At 38.0% G+C, this 17,653-nt stretch overlaps 1 protein-coding gene across 5 annotated transcripts in view; it reads left to right on the top strand.

Annotated features, from left to right (window-relative positions):
• The window catches only part of THADA (THADA armadillo repeat containing), a gene marked incomplete at its 3' end in the record, with an annotated part of 120,989 nt that overhangs the window by 88,491 nt on the left and 14,845 nt on the right, over positions 1 to 17,653 (top strand). For 3 of the 5 annotated variants that reach the window (XR_014315944.1, XM_082746750.1, XM_082746749.1), the window contains exon 26: positions 11,217 to 11,308. Coding sequence is in view for 2 of the 5 variants with exons in the window: in XM_082746750.1 (XP_082602876.1) it covers positions 11,217 to 11,308 (92 nt within the window). Of the gene's footprint in view, positions 1 to 11,216; positions 11,309 to 17,653 lie in introns of those variants that run through there. The other 2 variants (XR_014315945.1, XR_014315946.1) reach the window with 1 other exon arrangement.

The following is a 17,653-nucleotide window of genomic DNA, read 5'->3' as shown; positions in this document are numbered from 1 at the left end:
TATATATATAAAGTACATATATTTATATATATATATATTATATATATAAAATACACTTTTATGTGTATTATAAACCCATACTACATTGTTATTATTTTTGTATAAATTGTCATTTATTTCTTTTTTTAAATTTACCATTTTAACCATTTGAAAATGTGTAGTTCAGGGCATGAAGTGCACTTGCAGTGTTGTGCAGTCATCCCTGCTATTCATGTTCAGAGCTTTTTCATCATCCTAAACAGGAGCTCTATGTCTGTTGAACAGTGTCTCCTCCTCTCTCTTCCCGCTGCCCCTACTAACCTGTTCAGTTTCCCAGACTCTATGAATTTACCTACTGTAGGCACTTTATAAGTGAAATCATAGAATGTTAAGCCTTTTGTATCTGGATTATTTCACTTAACATAGTGGTTTCAAGATAGTATGTGTCATAGTTTCATTCCTTTTTAAGGCTGAGTAATATTCCATTATGCATATATTTAACATTCTGTTTACCCAGTCATCTGTTGATAGGCATTTAGGTTGTTTCTTTTTGGCTACTGTGAATAGTGCTGTAATTGTATTACTGAGTTTCTGATTTCAATTCTGTTGTATCTATCATATGGTAATTCTATGTTAAGCTTTTTGAGAAACGGCCAAACTGTATTCTGTAGTAGCCATGCCATTTGATTCTTCCATCAGCAATGCTCAAGAGCTCCATTCTCCTAACATCTTTGCCAACACTTGTTAGTTTCTCTTCCGTTTCTTTGTTTTTTGATAATAGCCATCCTAGTGGGTATGAAGTAGTATCTCATTCTGGTTTTGATTTGCATTTTCCTGCTGGTCAATGATGTTGAGCTAGAAGCAGAACAACTCTTAATCTTTCTTTTGGATGCTGTGGACTCTGGGTATCAGCGTGTTGAGTAAGTGCTATAAATACAGTCAATCAAAAGGTAAAAAACAACAATAGCAACAAAAACTGGGTGGCTCAGTCAGTGTAGCATCTTTGGCTCAGGTCATGATCTCAGGGTCCTGAGACTGAGTCCTGAGTTGGACTCCTTGCACAGTGGGGAGCCTGCTTCTTCCTCTGCCTCCTCCCACCTCCTATCCCCCCACCCACCCTGTCCGTGCTCTCTCTCTCTCTCAAATAAATAAATAAAATCTTAAAAAAAAAAAAAAACAGACGGAAAAAACAAAGGGAAAAACCCCCTAAGTATTAAAACGGAGGAGGTTAAATATTCAGTCACCTTTTTTCTTCTTTTTTTTTTTTTGCGCTATGATCACTGTCCAGAAACTTTTAGACTGAGAACTCTAAAGATAGTAGACAATATGCAGGATAGTAGTTGTTGGATTTAAGACGGTCATCTTTCCTGATTCTTGGGAGAAGCACCATGAATTTACTGTTTTCCTTCCAGAATAAAGGAGACTAACCTGTGGCTTGTGTTTGACATGTTGCTTTAAAAAAAAAGACTGGCAAAGGGAGAGGACGAAAGAAGCTAGACCTTAATACATTACCTGCAGAATGGAGAATTTGCTAGAACGGCAGGGCTTCCAGTCAGTGATCTGTACAAACCATTTTATAACTCTGCGATAAGCCTCTAATTGAAGGTCAGCATGTGGTAGTGTAGCTAAAGACACAGACTCCCAATGTAAAGAGGAATCCTTCAGGTTGCCAACTTCCGCCTGGAAAATTGGGCATCTTCCTGTAAGAAAAATGAATGTCTAAAATTCTTTCTAGGAGCATTGCCTAACTACTCCCGAGGACACAGTGTTTACCCTCTGCATTTACAGGAAACAGAGCAGTACCTGTGTACCTTAAGTAGAGTCATAGAGGTAGGAATGTGGCTTGACCATCCGGAAAACTAGAGATCATAAAACTGATTGCCAGAAATATCAATATTGTTTTCGTTAAGCCGTGAATTTAAGATGAACAAAGAAATGCTTTCAGAGAATGAAACCTGGTGACTTTTCCAACATTTTAGCAAAACTGAAAGTATGAAAAATGAGTGGCTGTTTTTTTTTAAAAAAAAATTTTTTTTGAGACCTTTTAAGACAGTAACACGTTTACTGCAAAAAATTTTGAAAATAAAGAAAAGCATAAGAAGAAAAGTGAAAGTCCCCTGTTTAACTACCTTATAGGTATAGCATTCTGATATATTTTCTGCCTTTCTTTTAATGTGGGTTCTATGTATGTGTAGTGCTCAGATACACACATATATCCACAGAAGACTGCATAAGTACATGTAAGTGTTCATGTGTAGTTTTATTTTCGGGACTCTTCCCTATTAACCCTGGTTTTGAAGAATCTTTTTGGGTCTTTTCAGTTTGCTGTACTAGAGGAAATAAACATCATAATGACCAATCCTGTGTCTTTAGTATATTGATTGTTGTGTTTTTTTCCTTGTAAAAAATTAATCTAAGATAGGCCGAATTATAAATCAACATAGTCCGTGAACGCGAAGAGGGCTTTATTTTAAAACAATTAACATTTACAACAGTTTAAAGCAGCTTACCACAGGATTCTCTGTTGAGGTCATTTAGAGAATGATTTTTTTCTGAACACATGTGAAATATGGTTGAATTTACAGAAACCTAATTTGTGTGCATCTTCTCAGGAATGGATCTTGGGCCTAAAGGTCGCTACATCTGTACTTCTGACTTTCCTGTTTTTCCATGTTGGAGAGGAAAAAAAACTATATACGCACAAGTGAAATTAACTTAATTTTGTAGTAAAGGAATATAAGCATCCATATACAATTTTATTTGTTTTTACACATTCCTCAGTCTTTTTTATTGAGACCATAGAAGTTTTTCAATCTCTGCCATCTCTTAGGCATTTTTAAAATATAGGGGTAAGGTATTGTTGTAAACATATTAGGCATTAGGAACACCTATTGTGTTGCAGATGCTACAGTAAACACTAAGAAATACATGGATAAATAAGACACAATCATCATAATGGCTGTCCTGTTGAAGATTTTCTGTGTGCCTGACATCATTTATTTTGAAAATCTCAGTTAATGCTTAGAACAGACTTGTAAAGTAGATTCTATTATTATAATCCCCGTTTCCAGATAAGGAAGACAAGCCTCAGAGAGGCAAAACAACTTTGTCTAAGGACATACAGCTATTATCTGTATGACTCCAGAATCTGTGATATTATAGGGAATGTTTTTGGTGTTACAGGAATACAGAGAAGGTGTAAACACACCTACCTACCTTGTAGGCTTTTGGTCTTGTTCCTTAGAAAACAAAACTGGAAGTATTATCTGGGTGCTAAGGTTTTATTGAATGGTACAAACCACAGCAGCAAGAATGAAGAAATAAAGAGAAGAGGTGAGACAAGGGAGGAAAGTCATTGCTGAACAGGTCTTGACCTTGCCAGAAAACTGAGCTAATTGTCTGGTCATGTGATAGATATTCTAGGCCACGTGAAACTACCACCTCTTGGAACAGTCCCATCTCCTCTCTCTTACTATTAAAGGTTAGCACTTGGGGCATTAACACAACTTGGGCAGGAGTTGGTACAACATTTGGGCAGGTGTGAGAGAAGGCAATTCCCATGCCCTGTGATGTAGTGTGTCATCTGAGTCTGAAAATGGCTGGATGAGCCAGAGCCTCTGTGGGTGTAGTTGGGACAGACCTGGGGTTTGAAACTGTGGCTCTCACTGCTGTTGAAAAACCCTTCATGACAGAGTTTCTAAATAGGGGAGTAGAGGCATCTGATCACTGTAGTTAAGAATGGAGACTCAAAACTGGCAAGACTTATAGGGAAAGTGGAAGACTAATTTGGAAATTATTGTAGTAGTTCTGCCAAGAGATGATGATGGCTCAGAATGGAAAAATATTAGTAAGAATGGTGACATGTGATGACCTTTGACACGTATTTTAGAGATGAAACTAGTTAAGTTAAAGAACCCGGGTGGCTTAGTCAGTTAAATGTCTGATCCCAGAGCCCTGGAATTGAGCGCTGGGCTGGGCTCCCTGCTTAGTGTGGAGTCTGCTTCTCCCTCTCCCTCTGCCCCTGTCCCTCACTTGTGCTCTCTCTCTCTCTCTCTGAAATAAATAAATAAAATATTTAAAGAAAAATTATGTAAGGGTAATTTACAGGTACATATATGGGAACTAAGATACTTCTGGGCAATCCCTTTTTTTTTGTTCAGCGACTGGAAAACCTGATCTTCTTTCCCTGCATCCTCATTACAGGCAGCTAACTCATCTTCCCTGCTTGCCCAGAAACTCCACTGAGTATGCATTTTAACATCCTACTAAGATCCACACTGAGCTTATATTTCTATCTGGTATGTTTTTAGTTTCTTCCCTCAGGCCAGCTCTGGTCTACAATATGCAGTGGGTTTCAGAGGAGGAAAAGGAGCCTTTTACGTATTCCCAGGAGCGCGGCCATGTATCTATGCTCTGTTGGCCCCAGCATGTCCAGGGTCTCGGGTAGTTGTGCGTTTACCACCAAGGGGCCAGGCTGAAGGCTGTGTGGTGCTTAAATCTAGCCCTGCTCTACTCATTACACTACAATCCCAGTACAGCTTTGCTGGATTACAGATGAGGGATTTAGGACCTAAAGTTTTAAGTGTCTTTTTCAAGGTCACATAGCTAAGAAGGGATGAAAGACAAATAAGAATCCATATCTCCTTGAGTTTTTTCAGAAAGTATTTTTTTCTACTGTAAACTGGCGCCATGTACACTAGACAAAATATTTTCTATTACATGCAGACCCCATTCTCAGGGACGTGACCATCTGTTAAGGGTGAAGGTGTAACGTGTATAAGTGACGATGCCACATAGTGATTGCTCATGAGAGGCTCTGCTTTACCATTTAAAACTATTTGTCAAGGGAGCATTTATGTTATATAAGAAGAGCCATACACTCATAATAAAAATGTATTATCTGCACATATACATATACACATGTGTACACACTTCTACACACACACACACACACACACACACACACTGCTTCGTGAAACCTAATTTTGATTTCTTTTACCAAATCTTTCTATATTTTACACAAGTCTATGTGGTTAGCTTTTTCATGCTAGAAAGAAAAAATATATGTACTTAGTGAATAGAAGGGAAAAAATTGATAACCATTGTAGTTGAGTATCGAGTCTTTATCAACCATATATTGGGGGCTTGATGGAGAAGGTGGTAAGCAAAGAGGAAGATTTTCTGGTATTTTCCTTATGATAAGAATTAATTATAACGAGTTATTTGGCAGCCATTCTATTCTGTCCATTTTTCACTTGACTACTATTTTTTCCTATAGTTATTCTCTTTTCTACTTGTTTTCTCCTTGATCCATCCTTCCCAAGCTGGGCATGTTTTCCTTGTTGTTACTGTGAAGAGTTTTTCAAGATATATGGGCGCTGGTAGTGACCCTACCCACATTGATAGGGTTTCAGTGGTTCATATTATCATCTTCTATCAGTGATTTAGGAATTGGTAATGCAGTTTGTCAGTCCGTCTCCACCTCTCTCCCAATTGTACTTCTACATAATTTCCTTCCTTTATTAGCTTTATAATGGATGGGGACAAAAATATGGACGGAGTATTAGAAAATAAAAAGGAGAACTTTAACCAGATGTCCTGGAACCATTTACAATATTATAGCAAAACATAGGGACACTCTCCTATCTTAAGTAACCAATAGTGTCTTCCACGCTAGTTATTTTCTCTATATTCACATTCATGTTTTTAATGTTATGCTCTATAACTTCTACACATTTAAAATAACGAGTATATATTTCAACATATGAAAATCAATATAATACACCATATGAATAGACTAAAGGACAAAACCACATGAGCATCTAAGCAGATGCAGAAATCCAAACACCATTTCGTGTTATAAATGCTCAATATACTAGGAATGGAAGGGGACTTTCTCAACCTGACAGAGGATATCAATGGAAAACCTGTAGCTAACAACATGCTGATGGTGAAAGACTGAAAGCTTTCCTCCTAAGATCAGGAATAGGACAAGGATATCAACTCTTGCCATATCTATTCAACATCATACTAGAAGTTGTACGTAAGGCAGTTAGTTAAAAATCAACCAAATTAGAAAGGGAGATAACTTACCTATTTTTCAATGACACTCTCCTATATAGAAAATCTTGAGGAACACACACACTTACTCACACACATACAAAACCATTAAATAATTAATCATTAACAAGTTCATCAAGGTTGTTGGATACAAGATTAATATATAAAAATCGATTGTATTTTTACACACTAGCAATGAAGAATCCACAAGTGAAATTAAGAAAAGATTCCATTTGTAATAGCGTCAAAAGGAATAAAGTACTTAGGAATACTAAGTACTCTTTAATAAAGTAATATTCTATTTAAGAAAAGAAATATAAGACTTATATGCTGAAAATTACAGAATATTTTTGGAAAGAAATTGAAGAAGGCTTAAATGAAGTGGAAAAAACTTAATGTTCATGGACTAGAAGACTTCATTAATACTGTTAAGATGACAATACAATGTTAAGACGACAGTACTCCCCAAATTGATCTACAGATTCTATCTATCTACCTACCTATCTATAGTCAATATATATTAAGTATATTAATATATAAATATATCAATATATAAATTCAATATATATTAAAATCTCATCTGAATTTTTTGAAGACATTGACAAAGTCATTGTAAAATTCAGATGAAAATGCAAGGGACTCAGACAAGCCAAAACAATCTTGGGAGGAAAAAAGAGGACTCACATGCTCAAATTTCAAAACTTACGACAAAGGCAACAGTAATCAAGATAGTGTGGTACTGGCATTAGAATAGTCATTTATAAATCAATGTAATAGAAGTAAGCATCCAGAAGTAAAACCTAACATTTAGTAAAAAAGACAATTCAGTGGTGGAAAGAATAGTCCATTCAGCAAATGGTACTGGGACAACTGGATGTACTACATGTGGAAGAATCAGCTTGTTTCCTGTCTTAAACCATATTAAAAAAATAACTCAAAATGGATCAAACTCCTAAATGTAAAAGTTAAAATGGTGAAGCTTTTAGAAGAAATTAACTGTCAATCTTTGTGACCTTGGATTAGGTAACAGTTTCTTAGGTATGACACCCAGAGCACAAGCAGCAAAAGAAAAGTGGTAAATTAGACTTGATCAAAATTTAAAATGTCTGTGTTTCAAAGGATACCATCAAGAAAATGAAAATATTTGCAAATCATGTATCTGATATTTGGTTAGTATATAAAATATATGAAGAACTCATTTTTTTTTTTTTAAATTAGGCTCCATGCCCAGTATGGAGCCCAAAATGGGGCTTGAAGTCATGACCCTGAGATCAAGACCTGAACTGATGAAATTAGGTTGGATGTTCAACCGACTAAGCCACCCAGATGCCCCAGGATATATAAAGAATTCTTAAAACTCAGTGAGAGAAATTACCGCAGCCCAGGAAAAAAATGGGCAAAGAATTTGAAATTATTTCTCCAGAAAACATATGTGAATATACAATAAGCACATGAAAAAGTGCTTAACCTCATTATTTAGTAGGGAGATGCAAATCAAAACCACAATGAGATACCATTTCACATCCATTTAGAATAGTTATAATAAAAAGAGGTGGACAATAACAATTATTGGGGAACACTTGGAGAACTGGTGAAATGGGAACCCTCATACATTGCTAGTGCAAATGTAAAATGGTACCACCACTTTGGCAGGTCCTCAAAAGTACAGTTACTGTTACTAGGGGGAGAGTCTGCATTGTGTAAATGGAGATCTTGGTTCTTGGATTCCCCATGAAAGATTTACATGAGGGTCCACACTTGGATCAAGACAGCCAGAAGGAAAGTAGCAGGCACAAAGCAGTTTATCAAGGATGTTACACTCTCAAGGTGGGAGATTGGGCAGGCTCAGAGGTGGCAGCTATACTGGGATTAGGGCTATCTTTTCTTTTTATGTTTGCATAGGTTGTAGGTTACAGCTAGGGCAGTGTCCAACTGCGGTTGTTTCCAATCATCCAAGGGACTCCTAGGGAGGGGGAGTTTTTGACCCTGCAAGGTTCTTGCCAGAACTGTCAGGGCTATATTTTGCCATGGGGATAAATCAGGGGTGGATTGAAGAGACCACAGTGTGAGTATATTTTAATAAATGTTACTCTGGGGGCAGAGATTGAAGAGAAGAGCCCATGTTCTGTACCTGTGGCCCTTGGTCTGTTAGCCCTACCGTGTTGGAAGCTGTGAGGCCAGGATGTTAAAAGCCACAAAGCCAGGATGTTGTGCCCCAGGCTTTTAATGTGTCACCTCTTTATCATCACCTTTGTCTCCAGCTCATGTCTGACTGTCTACTCTATCATTACCATATGACCCAGCTGTACCATTTCTTCCTGTATACCCAAAAGAAATGAAAACAAACACGTTCACACAAAAACTTGTAGTGTTCATAGCATCATTATCCGTAGTAGCCCCCAGATGGAACTAATCCAGATGTCCATCAAATGACGAGTGGATTATAAAAATGTGTTATATCCATGCAATGGCATAATATTTGGCTGTGTAAAGGAGTGTCCTACTGAGACATGCTGCAACATGGGTGAACCTTGAGAACAGCTAAGTGAAAGAAGCTAGAAAAAAAGGGCTGCATATTGCATGATCCTATGAACATGAAATGTCCAGAATGGGCAAGTCCATAGAGACAGAAAGTAGATCAGTGCTTGCCTGCTGGGGGAGGGTGCATAATGACTAATAATGTGGATAGGGTTTTATTTTGGAGTAATGACAATATTGTGGCATTAGGTGGTGGTAGTTTCCTGGTTTGTGAATATAGTAAAAACCACCAACCAGTACCCTTTAATATGGTGAATTTTATGGTATGTGAATTTTATCTCAAGAAAAGGAAAATTAATTTTCTTTAATGTCTTAAAAGATTATTATTTGGTGGCCTTTGGGGGCTGCTATGGCATTAACTCATTATTCTGCAAACTGGTAAATTTATGTGTAGTAATCCAGTAACAGGGTAACTAAAGAGCAGATGAGGGGAAACTTTACTTTCTGAAAGTTGTCACTAATTAATGGTAGAGTATCAGCATGTTGCTACACCTCCTGAAACAGACAATGATGACTATTGGCTGCTAATGTGGGAACTTGATACTGAAGGGATCAGACTACTACTATTGGAACCCTCGGATCTCTCTTAATACTACTGAAAGACTGGCTCCTGCCTCCAGCTTATTGAATCAGACAAGGGATGTTTTCTCTGGCCGTTCCCATTCACTTCGTAAAGCAGTCCTCTAAGTTTTGATTAAGGGGTGCCTTGGCACTCGTGCTCTTTCATCTCCTGGAACTCCTATTTTAGTTTGACTGCATCTGGCAGCCTTTGTTAGAAAGTTTGGTTTAGGGCAGGATGGAATTTGTGTTTCTATTTTTCTTTTTTTGTTTTTGTGCGATACCTGACGGGAGCAGGATTTTTGTATGACTTTACCAGGTCATCTTAAACCCAAGATCTTTGAGCACTAAGTCAGTAGACCAGGTGAGAGATAATCAAGATCTGGACTAGAGGATGATCTAGATCATGGCTCGAGGCCATGTTCACAGTGTAACAGGATAGATTGATTCGTTGTTTAGGGATATTGGGGCATGTGGTAGGTGCTTCATTAATGTTTGTTGATTGTGGAATGACCATATGTGAACTTGTCCAATTTTAGGTCTCATTGTAATATTGGTATGAATTACTCCACTTTGGTATGAATTGTAGTCCACTCCTAGAGTTAGCCATGCATGAACTGAGTCAGCCTTGGGCTTCTAGAGGAGAGGTTGCAAACTGGTGATGGATAGGTCAAATCTAGCCTACAACTATGTTTTATTTGGCCTCCTCAGTGTTTGTTGTTGTTGTTGTTTTTTCCTTTAATTTGTTGCCAACATTTCAAAATAGTGAGATTTCACATAAAAACTGCGTTTTCTGGCTTCTCTTGAAAAGGCAGATCTGGCAACACTGGGCTTACATCCCCTCCTGTGACTCAGCTGAAGCTGAATGGTGACTGAATTAGTCCCAGTCCTGTGCTGCCCCTGCCACTCACTGGTCCCTGTGGGCATTTGAGTTTGTGACCCTTGGAGCAGTGGTTGCAGGCAACTATACATAAATCTTCCATTGTTACTTTTAATTACCTTTCTTCTCATGTTGCTGTTTAAACATACCATATGATTATGAGCCCTATTTCAGTAGAATATAGGTTCTGTGTTGGCTGTAAGTGTGTCTTCTATATATTCTTCATGATGCTGGTATCATTCTTACACACTGTGGGAAACTCAATACGTATTTGTACATCTCTGCTCTGATTTGGCAAGGTAATCCAGGAGGCCCAATCGGCCATGGCATTCCAGACAGTTTTATGATAGAACAAAACATCTTGACACATTAGTTTGGAAATATGTATCTCCATTATTACATTTTTTAAAAAGGTTTTATTTACTTGCTTGTCAGAGAGAGAGCATGCATAAGCAGGGGAGAGTCAGGCAGAAGGAGAAGCAGGCTCCCCTGCTGAGCAAGGATCCTGATGTGCGACTGGATCCCGGGAGCCTGGGATCATGACATGAGCTGAAGGCAGATGCTTAACCAACTGAGTGCCCCAGGCATCATCATCATCATTATTATTTTGAAGAAATGATTTATGTTTATTAATGATAGTTCCCTCTTATTTTTCTTAACCAGTTGTCTCATATGACTATAGGGCTAAAATTCATTAAATTACTACATTGTGGAGTTAATAAACAACATTTTGGATATTGAATATTTTCTTGGCTGTATTAATTAATGTGGATTGAGTAAGGTCTTATAAATATTTCCCATAGGTAAATGATTATAAAAAATAAGTAGAAAGAGCTGAGCTCTTTCAATATCAAGGGATATTCCTTATCAGAAACAATACAGGAAAATGAATTAAAAAAAAATAAGGTTATTTGATGACTCAAGGACAAAAAAATAAAATAGTTGGTGGTAATGTTAGAAGTACAGGAAAGAGCTGTGTTGTGTGCATGTGGTTGGATTACAGAGCTTAGTGTAAGAGGAAGTCATTGAGTCAGTTACTATACAGTTTTTGAAAATTATTTCATGAACACAAACCATATTTGCTTTAGCCCCACATTAGCCAATTGGGTAAGGACTTTGAATGTCAAGTTTGAACATTGTAAATGTTGGTTTCATGCCATGTATATTTCTTAACCCTTATTGTGCATTATTTTTACATTAGGTGAGAAATTCATCCACACTTCTTTTTAGTACCTTGATCACAAGAATATTTGGAGTTAAAAGGGGAAAGGATGAACTTTCCAAAAAAAATAGGTAAGCTTCATCTAATGCTGACTTTACTTTTTACAAAATATTGTCCTGGCCAAAAATAATTTTTGGAAATTTGCTTACTTTTATGGATTCATCTAGAGCATAAAACTATTAAAATGCTATGGTAAATTAACCTAGGCTGCCAAATTCTAAGCTCTTGGGCAAAAATACATACTGTTTAAATAAGTGGACCTTTCAAAGCAACAAAAATACAGCAAGGTAGCAAGGGCTGAAATGTTGAGCTTGTTTCTCAGTGCAACAGCTGAAGTTTTTTTCTTTCTTTGCATTTTCAGGTATTCCTGAAATGTCTTAAACTCCTTTTTCTTGATGTGCTAACCAAGTACTAGCTTGTGTAGTATCTTTGCTTTTTTCTGTAGCCAAGGGGAGCAGTTACAGATAGATGCTGGCCACACGGAATAACCAAAGTTTTTTTTTTTTTTTTACTTTTAGGTCTTCAGTATTATGGTATTTCTTTAAGATGTTTTCTTTAAGATGTTTTTAAGGTTTTCTTTTTTAATGTCTGAGAGGAGATTTATTGAAATACTTTAATGATGCATCATTTTTAGGTCTAAAACACAAGTTACTTTTGTTGATCTTTAAAGAAGAGAAGTTTTGAATAGTTGTTTCTTTAGTACTTGGGAAGATTTGATGGTAGTCTAGTGGCTTGCAAAAGTTGACACTAGATGTCACTGTCGTTGCATGTTTACTTACTTTATTGATTTCATTTAGGATCCAAATAGGCCCCATACTTTCTCTTAATGATCTGTAACTAAAGCCCTATTCTTCTCCTACCTAAAAAGGCTAATAATCACACTTTTTAATTTAGGTTTTAAGCTGTTATTTGTTAAAATATTTTCTTGTGATGAGGTGAGTTTTAGGAATTGGAAAATGTCATGAAATATATTTTATGATGCACTGTTGATAATTCTAATGAAACTTACTGATAGTTCTGAATTGTCATTTAAATTGCTACTTATCACCCTATGAAATTTAACAAATATTTAAAAAGAAACCAAGGGCTCTAAGGATGTATTTTCTGAGTATATTCAGGAAATACTGAAGAGTTGTTATTGTTTTAATCAAGTTGTATTTATTTTTTTTTTAAGATTTTATTTATTTATTTGACAAGTCAATCACAAGTAGGCAGAGAGGCAGGCAAGGAGAGAGGAGGAAGCAGGCTCTCTGCCAAGCAGAGAGCCCGATGCAGGGCTCGATCCCAGGACCCTGGGACCATGACCTGAGCGTAAGGCAGAGGCTTTAACCCACTGAGCCACCCAGGCGCCCCTCAAGTTGTATTTTTAAAATAATGCTAACATTATTCCTTTGAAAGGATGATTACAATTTTTACTATTTAGCCAGTTTCTAAAGAAGTTCTTCCTCTCAGTAGTTTGAAATCACTAATACTTGTTTCTCCTTAGCTTTCTTTATTTTGTTAATAATTCTAAAAAGTATTAAGGTTTAAAACAATTTGGTCAGGGATGCCTGGGTGGCTCAGTTGGTTAAGCAGCTGCCTTCGGCTTGGGTAATGATCCCAGCATCCTGGGATCGAGTCCCACATCGGGCTCCTTGCTCGGCGGGGAGCCTGCTTCTCCCTCTGCCTCTGCCTGCCATTCTGTCTGCCTGTGCTCTCTCTCTCTCCCTCTCTCTCTGATAAATAAATAAAATCTTAAAAAAAAAAAAACAAACAATTTGGTCATGTTATAAGGCCATGGTAAATTATGGCATCAATAAAGTATGAGATAATTAACAGTGAAGTTATTATTTAAAACTGAACGTGATAGTGAAGAAATGCTTTTTTCCCTTTTACTTTTTAGAAAGTGAGTGAATCTCAGATGTGCATACAGATTTTACTATGTATAGGAGAAAATCATCAGATACATTCCATTTAGGTTACATCTGAAGGAGGGTAGAAGGTTAACACAATGAAACCACACAGCTTTAATCGTTTTGCCAAAGGCATGCTGATGGGAGCTGCCACTATAAATTCATTCTTCTTAGATGGGGAAGGTTACAAAATATGTAACTTTCCTAGAAAGAGGGAAATGGGATATTCATATAATTGTTTGAGTAAAGTTGAAAGGTGAAATGAAGGAATTAAGAAATTACTATTTTTTTTTTAATGTGATGAACATGCTTGGTAAGAAAGAGCATTTATTAATCTGAAGATTGGTCTATATCATTATGTATACAAGGCTTCTGTTCTCTGTTTAGTTCTTAAAGAGTATGGAAGTTTCCTGGAAGTATCCACTAGATTTGCTCTTCAAAACCTTTAGTGTCTGGGGCACCTGGGTGGCTAAGTGGGCTAAAGCCTCTGCCTTTGGCTCAGGTCATGATCCCAGGGTCCTGGGATCCAGCCCCGCATTCGGCTCTCTGTTCAGCAGGGAGTCTGCTTCCTCCTCTCTCTGCCTGCCTCTCTGCCTACTTGTGATCTCTGTCTGTCAAACAAATAAATAAAATCTTAAAAAAAAAAACCAAAACGTTTAGTGTCTTAAATTAGCTATTATTTGTAGTGGTTATTCTATTCATAGTTTGTTTAATTATGTCACTTTTTAAAAAATGTTTATAGCCCTGTTCCCTACAATATTAACTCCCTGAGGGCAGAAACTTTGCCATCTATTCTGTGATATATAGTGGGTATGTTAAGAATACTAGTAATAATGAGGTCTTGTTGATGGTTTACTCAACTATTGAATAACTACGCTCAGCTGATGAGACGCCACAGGCCAGTTAAGTCTACTTTCACAGCCACAGATTATTCTGCACACGGTTTCGCAAATGTATGCTCTTGGTCAGAAGGGAACTGGTCATAAAAAGAACATCTGCCGGGGCGCCTGGGTGGCTCAGTGGGTTAAGCCGCTGCCTTCGGCTCAGGTCATGATCTCAGGGTCCTGGGATTGAGTCCCGCATCGGGCTTTCTGCTCAGCAGGGAGCCTGCTTCCCTCTCTCTCTCTCTCTCTGCCTACCTCTCCATCTACTTGTGATTTCTCTCTGTCAAATAAATACATAAAATCTTTAAAAAAAAAAAAAAGAACATCTGCCTTTCCCATCTAGTGAGGAAAAAAATGTCGATCTTGGAGTAAACAGACTTGGTTTCTAGGCATTTTGTTGCCGCTAGAGATGACCTTAGTAAACTCCCTTATTCTCATTGTACTTCAATATCTCCATCTATGTAACAGGAATAATAAGATTGGTGCTCTGTACTCGTAGGGCCATGGTGGGGATAAAACAAATGATTAACTGTTCATTTGCTTTTTTTTTAAATGTTGAAAGTTGTAGTCCTGGGTGGTTCAGTCAGTTGGGCGTCTGACTCCTGGTTTCAGTTCAGGTCATGATCTCAGGGTCCTGAGATCCAGCCCCAAGTGGGGCTCTGAGCTCAGCACAGAGTCTGCTTGTCCCTGTCCCTCTGCTCTTCCCCTGCCTCACACGTGCTTTCTCTCAAATAAATAAATAAAATGTTAAAAAATAAAATGTTGGAAGTCCTACACAATTAGAGACAGAGTTTACTTTTTTTCTGTTACCGCTTCTATTAAAGTGCTCATCCCATCTTAGAATTACTCTGCAATTTTTGAGGACAGAGTCAGTATCTTATCCATTTGTATACCTGGTACCTACCGTATGTGTGGCATAAAATAGGCACACAAAAATAGCTGCTTAAAGAGCAAGTAAATTTTGTTACTAGAGGAGAGATAAGAAACCTGGTTTCTATTCCTTGCTTTGTTGCCATATAGACACGATTACCAACTGAGACAAATTAGTTAACCTCTCTGGGCCTTGGTTTTCTCCAAGATAAGAGATTTGGACCATCCTGGAGGTCTCTTATTTTTATAAAATACTAAGCTATGGCTTTATGTAATTGTTACTAAAATTGTGGGTTTAGTGAACTGCTCTATTCCCAGTTCCTCAAACTGTACCTGCCTTGTAGTAGGTACAAGGAGCCCTGGTAATGACTGGACTATAGAGCTCTTTAGTCTTGTTCTAGATGTGTTCCTCGGATTATGAAGATTGAGAAAACTTAAGTTTCACTTGGTTTTTTGAAAATAATGTTACAGCATTTTAATTGGCTAAGTCTTTTTTCCTTTCTATTTATTTCTCCCTGACTGACTTGGCCTGACAGAATGAATCTTTGATCCCACGCAGAAGCAGAACCTGCACAGCTCTGTGATCTGGGCAGTGTGCTAGGCGTTCCAAAATGGCCTCCATCTGCAGTGTCATGAGTGGCCGCCCCTCGATAGTTCCTTGTTCCTTAGAGGGCAGGAGCTAAACCAGTGTGATCTTTAGGTCTTTCTCTTTAGCCTCTGCAGCTATATTACCTTCAACTACTCTAGTTTCAGGTAAATGACAAATGTCAATATATAGCAGTCTGAAAACTTTATTTTAGATTTTGCCAAAGTTTCATTTTGGCCCTCAGTGTAGACAGTATTCTGTAGCGCTTGCTTTCTCTCTGTATTGTATTTTATTTTTATCTATCTATTTGTTTATTCATTTATTTGAGAGGGAAAGAGAGAGCGTGTGTGTGCGCGCATGCGTGTGAGTGGGGGAAGGGGCGGAGGGAGAGAGAGATTCTTAAGCAGGTTCCATGCCCAGCACAGAGCCCAGCACAGTGCTGCATCTCAGGCCACTGACTGCATGACCTAGGCCAAATTGAAGAGTCAGACACTTAACCAGTTGAGCCACCCAGGTGCCCCTCTCTCTTAATTTTAAATCAGTTAGTCAGTCAGTAAGAATTTGTAAGCATGTGTCATGAACTCATTACTGACACATTAGAGGAGTACATGAGAAGTATAACACTTGGATCTCACCTAAGGAACTTACATTTTAGCTAAAGGAACAAAAATTGCTATTTGCAAAAGATACAAGTAGAAGACAAGTTGTAATAAGTGGCTGCACAGTGTGACATGAGTACTAGATGCACTAGAAAATCATTAGTGGGAGAGCTGCATGGAATATTCGGGGGGAAGTAGTGTTCCTTATAAAGCTTTGGGAATGAGTAGATTTGGGGTACATGGAAACAGGTAGGTTGAAAGATGGAACAATAGAATAATCTTGTTTTTTGTGTTGTTATAATAGTCTCTATTCTGTCTTGTTAGAGAAAGCTCATATTTAAATTGATAGCTTGGGATGGTTTAGCACAGTCTCAGAAAAATATGCTTATAAAAGCCAGTCCAAGTAAAATAATTTCTAATGACTGTGTTAAGAGATGTTGAATTGTATTTATTTCACTTGCCAGGGTGTAAACTAGAGACAATTATTTTAGTTATTTCTCCTAACATCTTAGTTGTATAGGTCTGGAAGGATCCTCCGAGGGGCATCTGATCTGGTCTAGCCTCTGCTTATAGATGGAGTTTGAAGCAGTTTCCAGACAAACTGGCTTCTTTCCTGTTCTTCATGTTTTCTAGGAAAAGAGATTCCACAAGTTTCTGTGGTTACCCACTCCATTGTTTAGGATTCTCGAAATTGAAATTAAGAGCTGTAGGGCAATTGGGTTTTTATATTTTAGAGAATGTAATTATTAAATTCAGAATAGCTTATTTGCTTTGAACTATTTAATAGTTTGCAGCAAGCGCCTATTTGGCCAAACTGAAAATCAAAATTTTCTTTGACTGTGGCCAGGATAATCTTAACATCCTCAGACCCAAAGGATTCTCATTTTCTCCATTTAAAAAACATTTATTATGCATTTCCTCTGGGCCAGGCCCTCTGCCAGGCACTGAGATCCAAAGATGAATCAGACATGTGCTTGGTGCTGGGGAAACCAGCGGTCTCACAAATACCTATGGTTCTCTGCTGCGGGGCGGTCTCTGTTACATGGGTGCAGAAGGAAGCGTGTATACCTTCAGTGCCTGTTTGTGTGCTTGGCATGGCTGGACCCTTTGTGGGTGTCTAATTTAGCCTCCACCATAGCCTTGCAAAGTGGAGAGTCATCCTAATTTCACAGAGGAGTAAACTAAGGTTAGTCAGACGTAGTTATTTGCCCAAGGCCATACAGCCAGCAAGTAGCAGAACTAGAACACAGGTCAAGTTCTTTTTGCAGAGTGCATGCAGAATTACAAACCAGTGCACATTAGCCCCTCATGAGCAGTGAGTTACCTTTTTAGAGTCTGCTTTAGGTTTTACGTTTGTAGTCAGACCGTGGGAAATGAGCCACTTCACCTAGGGTCTCAGTGTACAGTAAGACTCTCCCATCTCCCATATGGCCTGTTGATTTTAGGAGGAAAGGTGGGAGGGGCCAATGGAGAAACTTGTTCTGAGGTAACTAGGAGACCCTTTCTTTGGATGGCAGAAGACTTTGTATACCTCTGTCCCATGGATGTTCTCTTCCTGGGGAACTTAACACTCTGTTTTCTTACA

Source organism: Mustela nivalis, assembly GCF_964662115.1.
Source record: "Mustela nivalis genome assembly, chromosome: 8".
Taxonomy (NCBI): Eukaryota; Metazoa; Chordata; class Mammalia; order Carnivora; family Mustelidae; genus Mustela; species Mustela nivalis.
This window is presented reverse-complemented; position numbering and strand designations above follow the sequence as displayed.